At 37.1% G+C, this 14,708-nt stretch overlaps 1 protein-coding gene across 1 annotated transcript in view; it reads right to left on the reverse strand.

The window, feature by feature from the left end:
- CDC73 (cell division cycle 73) overlaps nucleotides 1-14,708 on the reverse strand; it is a 102,581-nt gene that overhangs the window by 80,300 nt on the left and 7,573 nt on the right. The window contains exons 4-9 of the mRNA XM_083867191.1: nucleotides 14,301-14,363; nucleotides 14,160-14,212; nucleotides 13,727-13,815; nucleotides 12,148-12,364; nucleotides 1,893-1,991; nucleotides 602-680 (exon numbers count right to left, since the gene is read on the reverse strand). Of these exons, the coding sequence (XP_083723317.1) occupies nucleotides 602-680; nucleotides 1,893-1,991; nucleotides 12,148-12,364; nucleotides 13,727-13,815; nucleotides 14,160-14,212; nucleotides 14,301-14,363 (600 nt within the window). The remainder of the gene's footprint in view (nucleotides 1-601; nucleotides 681-1,892; nucleotides 1,992-12,147; nucleotides 12,365-13,726; nucleotides 13,816-14,159; nucleotides 14,213-14,300; nucleotides 14,364-14,708) is intronic.

Below are 14,708 nucleotides of genomic sequence, written 5' to 3' on the forward strand. Positions count from 1 at the left end.
TACTAAAAACAAGATTAAAAAAAGCAATGGGGACAGCAGAAAAATTGCATTAGAAAGACAAATCATCACACAAGTTCAATGTTCACCATGTTTTAAAATTGGTGAGAATTCTTCAATGCTGTAGATTGTTTCCATCTCCTCTCCAGAAGGGCATTTGTGTTTTGCACTGCTGTTCCCAGTTTGTTTTTAAATTTAAATAGACACAACTAGATAATATTTACTTGAAATTACTGGAAGCAACTTTTAGAGTAACTGTGATTGTTTGAGGATAAGGAATCTATTACATGTTATGCACCTGACATTTATCCTTGTACTTGTGCTTTTTTGTTAATTGCATAGGACTCTCCCCAAACAATTTTTTTTCTCCCAAGAAGTTCTGGTTTTAAGCTTTCAGTTTGCTTCCTAAGAGGTAGAAATCATTTCTACAGAATAACACTTTGGATTTTATTACTTGGAAAGCTATCTTTAGTTACAGCTAGTTTTTTGTCTTTTCATAGGTTTCATAATAGCAGAGAAAATCCCCTAATATGAACTTCATGACTTGTCAGTTTGGATTCTCATTTTTTTTTTCCTTTTGAAAAAAGCATTGCAATCAACTTACCCTCTTTGCCTTTAAATCTTTCCTGATCATATCTGTTGTAGGCAGCTGGAATAGGTTGCTTATTTCGTAAAGTCGGATCCTAAAACAGGTTAAACAACATTTGTAAAACATACTAAATGATTTTTGAATTTCATTAAGAGTTACTGAGAACTACTCAAGTGTCTAAAACCAGTTCATTTTCATATGAATTTCAATGCATTTGAAAACTTCTGATGTTTCCATTCAATATCCACTTACAGTCTTACAGAAACAGAGTTTAGTACTGAATGCAAAGAGAACAACATGAGGCAAAACTAAAATAACAAACAGTAACAAACTACATTACTAAAATCTCTACTGAGTTTCTGTTATACTTAAAGAATTAGTAAGGCAAAAAACATCAACTGACAATTCATGATTAAGCCTTCAGCCACACAAAATTTCCCTTATCAGCCTGATTAAGATAAAATTTTGCTAAATACAATTTTAAAAAACCAAAACAATTCTGAGGAAAAAAGGTATTCTGGGAAAAAAGTTTTTAAAAAGCACCAATCTAGAGGTACACTCAATACCAATTCAATCCTTTATGTAAATGGCTTATTTATGTATTCACACCTATTCTGAGTGGGACATTGGAATAATGCCATGCACAATTTAAGAAATTCAACATAAATCAAATATTTACATGTTTAAATTGCTATTTAAATTTAGTTCTTTGTTAAATGCAGTAGCAGCAAAAACAAAACACAGCATGAATAAACAGCTTTTAGAGCAGACTACCACCATGTTCAAAGATATATTAGGTTTAATAGAACATAATAGTAAACACCACAACTCTAAACAAATCCTGTCTAATACCTAGATAGAAGTAAACAATACAGCTCTAAGTCTGTCCTGCCTTATTACAGGCAAAAGAAAGCTGGTTCGAGCTGTTCCCACTCATGAGTCATGTTCCAGATTCTTAAACATTTGCTACCCTATCTGTCAGAAAAGCAGCAAAACATTTCATTTGAAATGGCAGCACTCTCATCAAATACATTTTTTTGCAAATAGATGCAGCATGTGGCTAATGCTTGATGGATGCAGAAGCTGGCACCAGCAGATTAATCTCTCAGTAACAAGAGCATATTGAACTAATTAAACTAATATATTCAACTCTTTAAATACCAATAAATGCAACTTAAGTCAAAGAATGGCTGTGAAGTTATGCTTGAAAAATGTGTATTTTTTTGAAGTAAACCAAAACAAATTGTGTGTGTAACACCAAGAAGACACTGTCCTCTCACTGTTGTTGTCCCAACTCCGCTCTTACCGTTGGTGCCGTGTTTGGTGCAGGTCTTTGCTCGGGTGCTCGGCCTTCTTCTCTGGCTTTCACTGATTGAAGAATTGCAAAAATATTCTTGGCAAAGTTCTGAAAAAGATATCAGGTACCTGTGAACCTTTACTGACCACCTGCATTTCACATACCAACCATGCAGGTAGAAGACACCACTTGGTTAACTTACGTTTCACCAAAAACCAAAACTGGTGCACCAATTTTCTAAATGGCTGATTTCTGACACCTGTTCTGTGACAGGACCCAAACATGAACAGGGTTTTAAGGCATCATTCCTACCCCCTATTCTTTAAAGCCCACACCTGCTAAATCTAACTGGCTTCACTAGGTAAACCAAACTCCTGTCAAAGCACTTGTAACCCATAAGCTACAGAGTTAAGTGTACACAATGTCTCTTACTAATGTCAGTTTTAAGTAATGGCTCAGTAAAAGAAACCTTTTATCAGTTAGGGAAAACAGCTTTTTTTTTTTTTACTGGTTCAGAATATATTCACAAAATGCTTACACTGTTCCAGAGTGTTGTGTATTAACACTGAAGTGGTGTTAACACCACTGGCACCATGAAACAAACACATGAATTACAAAACAAAGACTTCTGGGGTGAATTTTGTAGAAATCACTTAGAGAGTTGTACTGCAAAGCTTCCCTAAGCCTGCTCACTTGGCCTCAGTGAACATCTTGTCAATCCACTGCAAGCCACCAAGGGCAGGAATTGGAAGGCCACTCACAAAGGCAAAGCCATCTCCTGAGCAAACCAAATTCTTTTGACAAAATCTGAAAGAACTCACACAAAACCGTGGTTTAAAGTTTTAAATTCAGAGTTGTTTTCAGTCAGAAAAATCCTGGAGAAAAAAATCTTTCAAGAGCTGCAAGCCATGTACATATCAATTATATGGGGATACTCAAAGTCTAAATGACAGGCTTTTTTACTGCAAATTCAGATTTCTCCCAAACTGTGGCCTGGGCATCATATCAGTCACAACTCTTGTCATTGCTGTGCTTTATCACACACTGTCTCTAGGAAACCAGGCTACTCCATCTTCTGAAACTTGCAAGGAGGAACTAATTAACAATGTTTTGAGAGTGATTGTCCATGCAAGAAGCCAAATCTTCCAGTCACCAGGAAGTTACAACCAGCATTCATATCCATATCTTACTCATAAAACCTACAGTTAACACAGTCCTAAAGGGAGTTTGGACTCCAAATGATGAATTTTTCAAAGGCCTTTAAACATATGGGATTTTAATAACCTTAAATTGCACATCCTGGACCAAACTCAGGTAAAAAAATCCCAGAAGATTCTTTCTCCCATCTGCTGAAAACAAGCCACTGATAAGCCTAGAATTAGAAATGTTCTTGCTGATGTCTTTTTTTCCACTGCATGAAAATGCAAGACCCCCAGGGCCATAACTAATGGCTGTTTGGAAGGAAAGAAAACCAGCAGTGTTTTAACAAGCACTCAAACTAACATCATCTTCTTGCTGGTCACTGGCTTGGTCAGGGATATGGGATTTTATTAGTGTGACAGAAAAATGATTGAGCAGGAAGTCCATTGCATGTAGCAGCTGATTTGTAAAGCCCTGCAGAGCTGAAAACTGCTAACTTCTCATTGTTCATCCCTTCAGAGATCAGAATATGAATATCCATTAGCTTCTGTCCTAGATTTAGCTCAACTTAGTAATCAAGTACAACATTTTTACTACCAAAAACTTCTGATCTGGGGGACAGAGCAGAAAAGAGGAGGGAAAAAAAACCCAAACATCAAAATATTTGTTTCTCTACACAGATGCTCTATGCCTTGCCAACACAGTGACTAACATACACCAAATCAAGTTACTATCACTGGTGGTAATTTAATGCCAGGATGTTTGTGGACAAATCCCAGGGCCAGTCAAATCAGACTGCTCTGATGAGGAAGGCTTAATGAGGCCACATCACTAACTAAATTAAACTAAACTTTTGTAATAAAAATACTTCTATCACAATATATCACAGTTTATTCTAAAAAATTGCAGGCTTTCTTTTCTCAACATAACCTTAATTCTCATTAACAAAGACTTCTAGTCACTACAGCAGCTTTATCATGCTAGCAAAAATTAATTAATAAATATTTTTTCTAATACTGATCATCAAGGATAAACATTGGTTTCAGCTTCATTGAAAACAATTCTAGAGGAAAAAAAATTAATTATACCTCATCTCAATCATCTGACAAATATAAAACCTTCAATCTAACATGTAAAACTACAAGTATATACCCTATTACACAACATGGCTTACAGTGCTTCAAAACTTTCCTATAGCCAAGTTGTAACCAATTTTTAATCAGATTTACACTCTGGTGTTTCACTGCAGAGGAAGAGGAGCCTAAGAAAAACCATATAAACTCAAAAAAACTCTTATTTGAACTGACAGAAAGGATTTCTTGGACATGCAGCCCAGGAAATCAAGAGCTGCAGAATGTTGTAAACATTGCCCAGACTCAGACTAGGGCTGGAGAAGGAGGAATTGAGCCTCAACTACTTTTCTTTATACATTTGTTTGAAATGCTAAGACATAATGCTAAATCCTTTACAGCCATTGGCAGGCTGAAAGACGTGATGCTGTGCCAAAATGGTAATATTCCTATCACACATTTTCAGTAATTCCTATATATGGCATGACAAGAAAAAATGAAAACAGCATTGAGATGGCCTCATAAAAGTACAGCAGAAATTAAAATACTGCTCACAAGGAACATGAAGTGATAAACTGTATATTTAAAAGAAAATATTTTGCACATTTAAAATTAAAGCGCATATTTAAATCTGGAATTCAAACCAAAAGGTAAAAAATCTTTTAAGGCATCACTCTCCTATGTCTCAGAATATGTGTCTTCAATTTGCAAACTGTTCACCAACTTCGAAGTTGATTTTCTCTCCTCCCTGCTTCTGCAAATTCACAACTGCAGGGTCTCACAGTACCCCTCAGACTGTTCTCTGTACACTTTTGAGCTAGACAAGCCATGCTGGGGTACACAGCAAGCACTGCCACACAGGAGACTGCAGATTAACCACCTGAATAAATATGTTTGTGATCCTGCCCTCAGGACAATGGTAGCTCAAGAAATTCACATTACACTACTGGAATTTGTATTGCTAAACAACTGAAAGCAGAGAATATGATGACACTGTCAAGCTTCAGATTAGGGAGCCTATAAAAATGTTAAAATTGAACTTGGTACTAACTGTTAGAGGGAAAAAATAGAAATCAGACACTCCTTTCACAAAAAGTTAATCTGGGCATTTCTTTGTGTTCCACTCAAAAAGTTAACTGTATATTACTAAAGCTGAACTGAAAACATAGCTATGAGTATATTTGCTCCCTGTATAGCTGTGGATTATGCTCACTGTACAGCTCCCTGGATATTTGTGGACTATGTTTTCAGTAAAAAGGTGAAATTTTCACTTGTTCTATGTTATTTTCACTAAATTTTTATAGCAAGAATATTATATGAAAGACAACTGAAACATTTAATTGGAAATGTTAATTCAGACGCGAGGAAGACCAGCAATACTGTAACAACTGAAGATACACTATAGCATAAAATCTCAAAAATCCCAATCCCCTTGATACATAACCCTAGTTTATTTCTCCTATGAATGCAGCATATGGAAATACATAGTTTTTTAATAGTTATGTTAGAGTAGTGTTAAGGGAATTACTTTATAGCTGACCTAAATATTCTTTCAGGAAACATAATGCTTTATTCTACAGGGTTTTTGGTCGAATTCAAGGCACATATAGAGAAAAGAAGTTTTTTTGCTGCTCGGTATAATTAAATTTTTCAAATCTGGCCCATCTTTCCTTTAAATGCTACATTCAAAATGTTTGCAGTAGTGCCTGGCAGCAATAAAAAAATCTGCCTGGTTTTACTAAGAAAGCCAGTCCTGTATAAAGTGGAGTTTGGGCACTAAGGCTGTACCATTTCATTTGTGCACAGACATTCCAAACCCACCTGAAGGACTAATAAGGACACCAGTTGCCTGGCACACCTTTCCTTTTTCAATTTGCTGTTAAAGTCCCACTGCTGTGAATTTCACGAATGTGAGACAATTCTGCCACCTAGAGCCCAGACATGGGATGCTTTCACAATCCATTTTCTTTAAAATATCCAAAATTTTACTCCCAAACCTCTTAGTTGTCTAAAGTGATTAAAATACTATTAGTCTTGCTTCAAAATTGTTTTTCCAGCTAAATTAAATTACTGAAACTGTAACTGATATTATAACTGTAGTATTAACCTCCTCATAGTTGACTTCACCAGTAAAAAATGGTCAAGAGTCATCAGAACAAAAATGAAAACTGAAAGTAACTGAAAACATGATTTCTCGTTTACTTCAAAACAGTAGTTACTGTGAAAAGGATCAAACCTATAGAGAAAATACATTAATTTTAAAAATAAAATATTCAAGTACTAACTGCAATAGTAATATTTTGCAGGTGGTAACACAGAACTAAAAATCATGACCACCACGAAGATCAGCTCCATATGGAGGAAAAAAAACCCAGTTCTGCTTTTTAATATTTGTGTACAAGAATACAGAAGACCACAAAATAACAACATGCTGGGATAGTTCAGATGCTGCATTAGATAAATTCACAATTGTGGGTTACATCCAAGGTAAATGCCACATAGCAGGAAAATGCCAATCCCTCCACCTACGTCAGCTGTAAACTCCGATCATCCTACTCAGGTCTGGGCTTCTCTCACCATGCACACAAAAATACCCAGAAGCTGGGGGGGGGGCAGAGTGGGGAAATACAAATCAAGCTGATGAAATTTAATACATAAAACTCACAGTCAAGAGCTATGAAATTAAATTGGAGCTTCAAGTCTATTCCCTTCTGTATTAACATCTTGTCTCATGGATAACAACACACTGGACATGAAGTAACTTTCCCAAAGAAAAGTACAGAGAACTAGTACATTAAAACAGGGCCACAATAACTAAAGATATAAAAGCTGAAAAACCATGAAGACCTAAAAAACAAAGTTGTTTATTTAATCAAATTACTTGTTATACAGTATAAGATTTCCATGCTTTCAAAACAAAACTTAAGAAAATGTGCTGGCTAACCCAATCTAAGTTTTTCACATATGAACAGAAGATATATAAATATAAGGATTAAGGCAGGAAAATATTTTATTTGATTTAGGCTTAGTTCCTATCTTATTAGAAAGAAAAAAGAACAAAATTATATTAAAACAGCTGTAATTCTGAGTATTTTTTAAATTTATTGTACATATTAAGCAGGGAAAGTGTAACTACCCAGACTCTGAGAGAATCAAATTCACCAGTCTGCAGCAGGGAAGCAACAGCAAGAAAAAAACCAGACCATTGCTTCAACATCTCAACGTTGACCTTGTAAGTAGTACACACTTACAGGAACAAGGTCACACAAAAAGATACAATTTCATGATGTAAAGGTTATGAAACTATAGAGACTCTGCTTCACCTAACTCTGATCCCATGTCAATTCTTAATAGTTTTCCCATTATAAAGAGTTATCTGCAGAAAGAGCCCACATCCCATCATCCTTAGATTTTATGCACACCTAACTCCATTAGAAATATGTACACCTCAAATGTCAATTTCTCCTGTCTAATTTACATGGTTCTACTTCAGTGCTTTTCCCTGGACTCTCACCAGGCAGGCACTAATGTTAAGGCACCATAAAGGTCACTCTAGACTCCGAGTGCCTGGCAATGGCTTCAGAAGACTTACAGAAGGCTCAGGGAGGAGAAAATATATACATGCTAAAATATATAACATACATGCTGATATATACATACATGCTAAAAGCTGAGAAATGCACCAAAGCAGCAGCTGGGCCAGCTGCTCACAGATGTGTAAATGTGTCTGCCTGGACAATGCACCTACATCAGGAGCGTGTAGCTACTGCTCAGCTTCTCGGCTGAAGAGATTTAGAAAGGTTATGTGCCATAACCTTCAAGGCTTCTCATATCTTTGACAGGCTGGATTATGCTGTTTCTTTGTACATAGGATTAGAGTTCACTCTAATATAACTCTAATATACTTGCAACCGTGAGAAAAGATAACTGAAGGGTGCTGGCCAAAATTTAAAGTTTTAGCAATAATCTGTAGCATTTTCACATGAAATGGGTCTGGCTGAGGTGGGGTTAATTCTGTCCTATCTGCCCTGGCAGTGCTGCACTGTGCCTTGGTAGCCAGAAAGGTGTTGATAAGAGCCCAGTGCTTTGGCTGCTGCTGAGCAGTGCTGGCCCAGCACCAAGGCTCTCCTCAGCAGTCAGGAGCTGGGCAGGATCTTGGGAGGACAGACAGCCAGGAGAGCTGACTGCAGAGATATTCCCCAGGACATGACATCTGCCCAGCAGGAGAAGCTAAGAGAAAGGAGGAGGGCCATTTCTTCTTACAGTATTTGTCTTCTGGAGCAACAGCTAAATGTACCCAAACCCTGCTCCCCAGGAAGTGGCCAGAAATTTCCTGCTGATGGAAAGCGGAGAATACATCTTTTGTCCTCCTTTGCTTCCCCACACAGCCTTTGATTTTATTAAATTGCCTTTATCTTGACCCACACATTTTTTCACATCATCTTTTTTTCCCAGCCATCCTGCTGAGGAGGGAAGCAGCTTGGTGGGCACCTGTCATCCACCCAACCAAGGTCAACCCACCACACTCTACAAAGGAAAGGATCAGAGGTTTGTTTGTTTGTTTTTAAATCTGAAATGCTCAGAGCTGCTCATACCAGAACACTGGTTCATTTCAAAAAGTTACAAATTCACAAAGCCAGTATTAGCACATTTCCAAGATTCCAGCTTTAAGATTTCACTACACACAAGTAGAGCACGCTCAACACAGCCCACCCAGTTACCTTGCTGTGCTTATCTAAGAAACAGTTCTGAGCAGTCTGGGAGATTGAAATTAAATAATGAAATATAAACCAAGTACACCAGCAGTCATGGACAAAAACACACTCCCCAAATACACCTGTGAATGCTGAAACTCCTGCTTAGTCTACTTTAATTTGTTCCCATGGGAAAAGTTCAAGTGCCAAGTACATTTACAGTAGAGATGAAATGAGTTTTTCCTTCAGAAAAGATTGCTGTTGCCTGCTACAGAAGATTATAAAAACAAAAAGATTTTTAGGAAAGAAAGCTAGAGGAAGGATGTGAAAGGAAAGAATCAATTTCAGTATAAAAACAGGGTTTTTTCTAGGTGTTCAATGGTTTGTTTTACACAACAGCCTCCCATTTATCTAAAAACAGGCACACAGTTGAAACCTGTGCAGAGCACTGATGCAAAACCTAACATTTCAAACACTTATAATAGTAAATAGTCTATGTATGGATTCAAAACTCTTCCTGAAATTAAATCCCTTTCAACAACATATACTGTCAAAGAGTTCTAAAATTAAGTTACTATTTGAAGGAAAAACATCCTTATACTAAACAAATGCAATTTGGCTCTGAAAAGTGATCACATGAAAATGCCACACTACTCATAAAAATCTAGAAGACTACACTACAGACTTGGGGAAAGTCAACAAATATTTAAAACAGGCAAAGCAGGATGACTCATCTACAGGGAATTAAATCAAACACTGACTTTCCAAAAGAGGTAGAACTGCATAATAACCATATATAAAGCTATGGACAACTAACTCAAAAAAAATTTAAAAAAAAAAAAAAAAAAATTAAAAAATAAAAAATAAAAAATAAAAAAAAAAAATAATAAAAAAAAGAGTTTTAAGCAAAATGTAACAATAAGGAAGCAGATAAATGCAAATGTAGAAATCTTAAAGCCAAAAGAGGAGAAGTGAACTGAAATGTCTGGTTTTACAAACAACAGGAACCTCACAGAAATCAGTAAAAATACATCCAGGGATCAATACAACATCTGATCAAAAGAGTGTAACAGAGAGGTCATACAGACAAGGGACCTGTGTGATGCACTACAGAAATCTTAAGGGTCAAACAAACTGGGAATGACACAGCTGAGGAAGCACCTTCTACAACAGGAGTATCAATGTACTCAAATTACACATTCTCATAAACCAAAAAAACCCACAGCCAGGAAAAGAATCTATCACTGTAATTTCAGCAAGAGGAGATTTGTGACAATGAAGGTGCTGGCAATAAAAGCAGCAGGTAAAAGGACAGAATGCATGAGAACTTTTTAAAATGTTAAAAAAGAACACTGCATCACTGGAGACTTAAAGTCCTGGAACAGTTCTATAAAGCAAACTTTATATTGTGTCCAAAAGGAGAAACAGTAAATGCTTCAAAATTACAGTTAATATTATTGGCATCTGTGAGGAATTTGGAGGAGCATATTGCTGGAGGAATCAATATTTTCTTCAAACATATCAAAACCAGAGGAAACCTGTCAGTAAGCTGAAAAGGTCAAGAGATTTTTTTATTTTTGTACTGTGTCCTGATCTTCCCAGTGTTACCTTTTTGCATCTTAAACTGTTTCTGCATCTTAGTTTACTACAGAGAACACTGGGAAAACCTGCACAGACAGGAGTGCTTCCTTGTGGAAAAGAGCTTGAGAAGCAGCCTTGGACTGAAGCAATTTTTGCAAAGAAATGACAAAATTTACATTTAGGAGTGCTCACTGTTTGTTACCATTCACCCAGGAGTTCCAAAGCAATTCAGATAATAAAAAGGTATGCACTGCTGAAGTCAATTTTGGGTTTAAATATTCTAGGAGGATTCAAGAGACTGCAGATAAACCCATACCAGGCAGATAGTGAAAATTCACAAGAAAAATAACTATCAGGCACATCAGCAATTCAAGTAGCATAGAGAAGAGTCAAAACAGCATTTACAGAGCGGTATCGTGCTTCCCTGATCAAAATCCTTAAAAGGAATGGCGAGAAAGGAAGAAATTATTTGCCTGAGATAACACATCTAAGTTTCTTCATGACTTTCAAGAAGGTTTTCACAAAGGTTCAAGGAGAAAAAAAAAAAAAAAAAAAAAAAAAAAACCAAAAAAAAAAAACCAACCACATACCAGCCAATGTACAAAAAACCTGAGCTGATCTGGGATAAACCACAGCTCTCAGTAACAAGTAATGTTCCCTCACTTACTCTCACTGCTACTTGGAAAATATAAACATTAACACTTGGTGATTTCTGACCAAGCTATCAAGAATGTTCCTGCAACCCTGCACAAACCAAAACAGAAGATTTGCTGTTATGCCCATACACTCATCAGGCTGCTCACAGTAACTGCATGCTGGAGTCCAAGAACAAACTTCATCTCTTGTTTCTTGTCCTTCTCCCTGTGTCAGATCTCCCAGACTCAAAGAAGCAACACTCATTCTGTAGGTGGCACACAGGGATGTGCCACAGACCCAGTAATTATGCCGTAATTTATGAATTAAATTATTCTACCACTAATGCCCTGGGACAATACTGGGAAGTTGAGAGCTATGTAAAATACTGTTAAAAATAAGACAGATCAAGACTGACAGCTCATTTACTTCTAAACATTTATTCTTCTGTGACAATACTTAAAAGAAGTAGTTAAAGGCAAAGGATGCAGTTTAACAACCTCAGGAAAACAGACTCTTGAAAGCTCTTAGAAACTGACTTACTGCTGCCTCCTTGAAAAATTCAGTGCCAAGTCTATTTATCTGCAATAAAGAAAGCCTCACATTCCAAAGAGAGCAAGCTGTCAGCTGTGCGTGCAACCATGCTCAGAAGAGCACATAACCAAAGGCCAAAAGTAGATAAAGGGACAAAAGCCTCTTCATGGTAACACTTTCTGGTTTTGTTCATTCCAGCATTTCTCCTCCTTACTTCTTTGGTGTTTTCCACAACGTAGAGGCCTTTGGACTTTCAATGTAAATGTGTTGCTCTTTCTATCAATTACTCCCCACTTTGGTCTGTTTCCAACCCACAGGTTTTTCATGGAGCCCTCCCCACGGCAGGGCTCAAGCCAGCTTTGGTTAAAAGGAATTAAGTGATTACTTAGTATCTTTTAAATGGCTGAAGCAAGTAGTTGGAGATACAATTTAGATTTACTGTAACACGCTAAGGACAAACTCTTCCGTCACTGTGCCAACAGCTCTGCAAGCCCACCTTTAACATGGAGTATGAACACAATCCCCGTCATCTGATTAACAATTAGATACAGAAAATAAAAATGCAGTTTGTCATAGGGATTATAAAACCCAGCTTTGGATCCGGAGCATTACCTTGCCTGTGCTTTGTAAGATTGTAGTTCTTGTCCTCCATACTCTCTCCCTGCTGACAATATCTCTAGTTACATCCACTTCAGCATCAACAAAACTTCTCTGTTTAAGAGCAGTTATGTCATCGTCCAGATCAGTTTTGATAGTGGATCTTTTCTTTGCCATGATTTTGGCTTTGATAGCAGCAATTTTTTCCACTGACATAGCTTCAGACAAGGACCTAAATGAGCAAAAGTAACAGCAGAGACTGAATAATTGCACAAACGATTCTTCTGAAAAAATTTGTGAATGAGTAACTCCATCCTGCCAAAGTTTAAGGCTATGAAATAAACCACAAAACAGTCACCTTATATATACACTGAAACATTACATGGGCTTGGCATTGCTGTTTTGGGCATGCAAATCCAATCTGTGACAAAAGACTCACATTACTAACACAAAGACCATCCAAAAATCCCAACTATATTAAACAAAAGTAAAGAATCCAAATGTAAAGCATCAGGACCAACACCTTCATTTATAACAACATTCAAATTTCAGTTCTCTTTTATTTTTAGTGGATTACAATTTTGTGTCCAGTCAACCAACCCCTGGCTTCTCTGAGGCTTTCAAAGCATTGCTCTAAATCTTGGCTGAGAAGAAGTTATGTGGACTTGGTCCCTTGGAAGACGTGGTACCTCCTCAGACCATGCAGGCCATAAAACAGATGGTGGTAACCTTGTCCACATGAATCTGGGTTTGAGAGAGCTCACTCGAGTCCAAGAGTGCAAAACCTGTGTGTGTTTGCTTTTAATTGTAAACACAGAATTGAGCTGTCAGTGAGCCCTACTGTTCTGCAGGTGAGCTGAAGAAAAAAAGAGAAAGACTGAATTGCACAATACTAACTGTCCATAGCAAATTCACTATTACATGGGGTTGTTTTTCTCTTTGAGAATATGTGAAAAAATGAATGCAAGTACTGGTTGTGAAGCATTTTTCTTTATAACTGTGTTATTGGAAAGGGAACTTCTTTGTGTTGCTACTTGGTTCACAGCAGGGTCAAGCATGGAGTTGAAACTCACCACCAGTAAATATTTGTACTTTTTTTAAAGGGGCAGTCTTTTACATTCAGCATTAAAAGAATTGGTAACTAGAGAATACAAACTAATTCAAACAACACTTAGTAATCCTCACTGCAGCATTGCAAACTTGTGATACACTCAAGGTAGCATCCAATTTATTAGTTTATACAAAATCACAAATACTTTTTTTGTTGTTGTTGTTCTTATGCTTTCTAATCATGCCACAATCAGATTTTTTCCCTATAATTTCCTTTTAAGTACACCTATATAAAAGATAGGAAGAAGTCATTTAAAACACATATTTTTATGCGGTTAGCTATAACTATGTATTCCATAAATGCCTCAAATCTGCGCTGTCATAAGTGTTTCAAGGACTGACTTCTCAAACATTACTGAGAGTATCAAAGAGGGAAATTTCCCCTGAGGGCTGCTGGACAGGAGTAAAACTGGCTGCTCTGAGCAGCACAAGGATCATTCTCCATGCTGTAATCAAGCCTTGGGCAGAAGGAAGGGAACCCCACCTGATCTGCTCCGTTTGCACGATGCCCTCTTTGTGTCCCTCCAGCCGAGCCGCCAGGCGCTCCTTGTCGAGGCGCACACACTCCTCATCCTGCAAGGAACAGGCATGTTTAAGTCCTTGTGCATTCTCTTCTCAAATGTAAATATAGCTAGAATTAAAGCTATTCAGAAGTACTTTTTTCACATTTGCGAGGACAACCTTTATTTCCGATGATTTTTGATCTGGGCCGCTAGCATTGAGCACAGAGCTATTGGAAGTTCCTCTTAAAAACCACAATTCAAGTCTAATTTCCAACCCCTTCCAGTTCCCTTCCATGAACAGAAGCACTCTGTACACCAAAGGACAGGTGACCCACTGGAATTCCTACCCAAACAGATCAACACCATCATTTACCTCCACCCCCAATTTGTATTGATGACAGTCACTGTCATTACCTCTATTCTTGGTTTCTTTGCTTCTGCTAATATTTCATCTGCTGCTCTTTTAACTACAAGAAAAAGAGGACATTAAAAATGCAAGACTGTAGTAGGTTTTTATAAAATAAGCCTCAAAATTATTTTTTAGTTAAATTGTACCTTGAGTGGATCGTTGAAGACCAATTTCAAGTGGAGCACTTCTGTCTATGCTTGATGAGGTTGCTGCACTCAAACAGAACATTGAGTATAAGTAGAAAATATTTGCAATAATATTTGGGTATAAACAAAAGAAGGACAACAGATGAACTGCAACAATTGAAACTCTGCATATCTGGTAGCAAAGGTGGTCAAATACTGGGACTAGTGGAGTGGATATATTCAGAACCTGACTGAATATAAAGTTAAATCATGTTGCCCAGGGTCATTTGGCCCTTCTTTGAAAAGGGAATTGAACCAGGTGACCTCTTCTGGTCCATTCCAACAAAATAAATCAATGATTCTATGATCTCTATATACCATTCATAAAAGAAAACAGAGTCACAATGAGAATCAGAACCCTAGAATCAA

The sequence above is a fragment of the Zosterops lateralis genome, assembly GCF_965231275.1.
Source record: "Zosterops lateralis genome assembly, chromosome: 9".
In the NCBI taxonomy this organism is placed as follows: Eukaryota; Metazoa; Chordata; class Aves; order Passeriformes; family Zosteropidae; genus Zosterops; species Zosterops lateralis.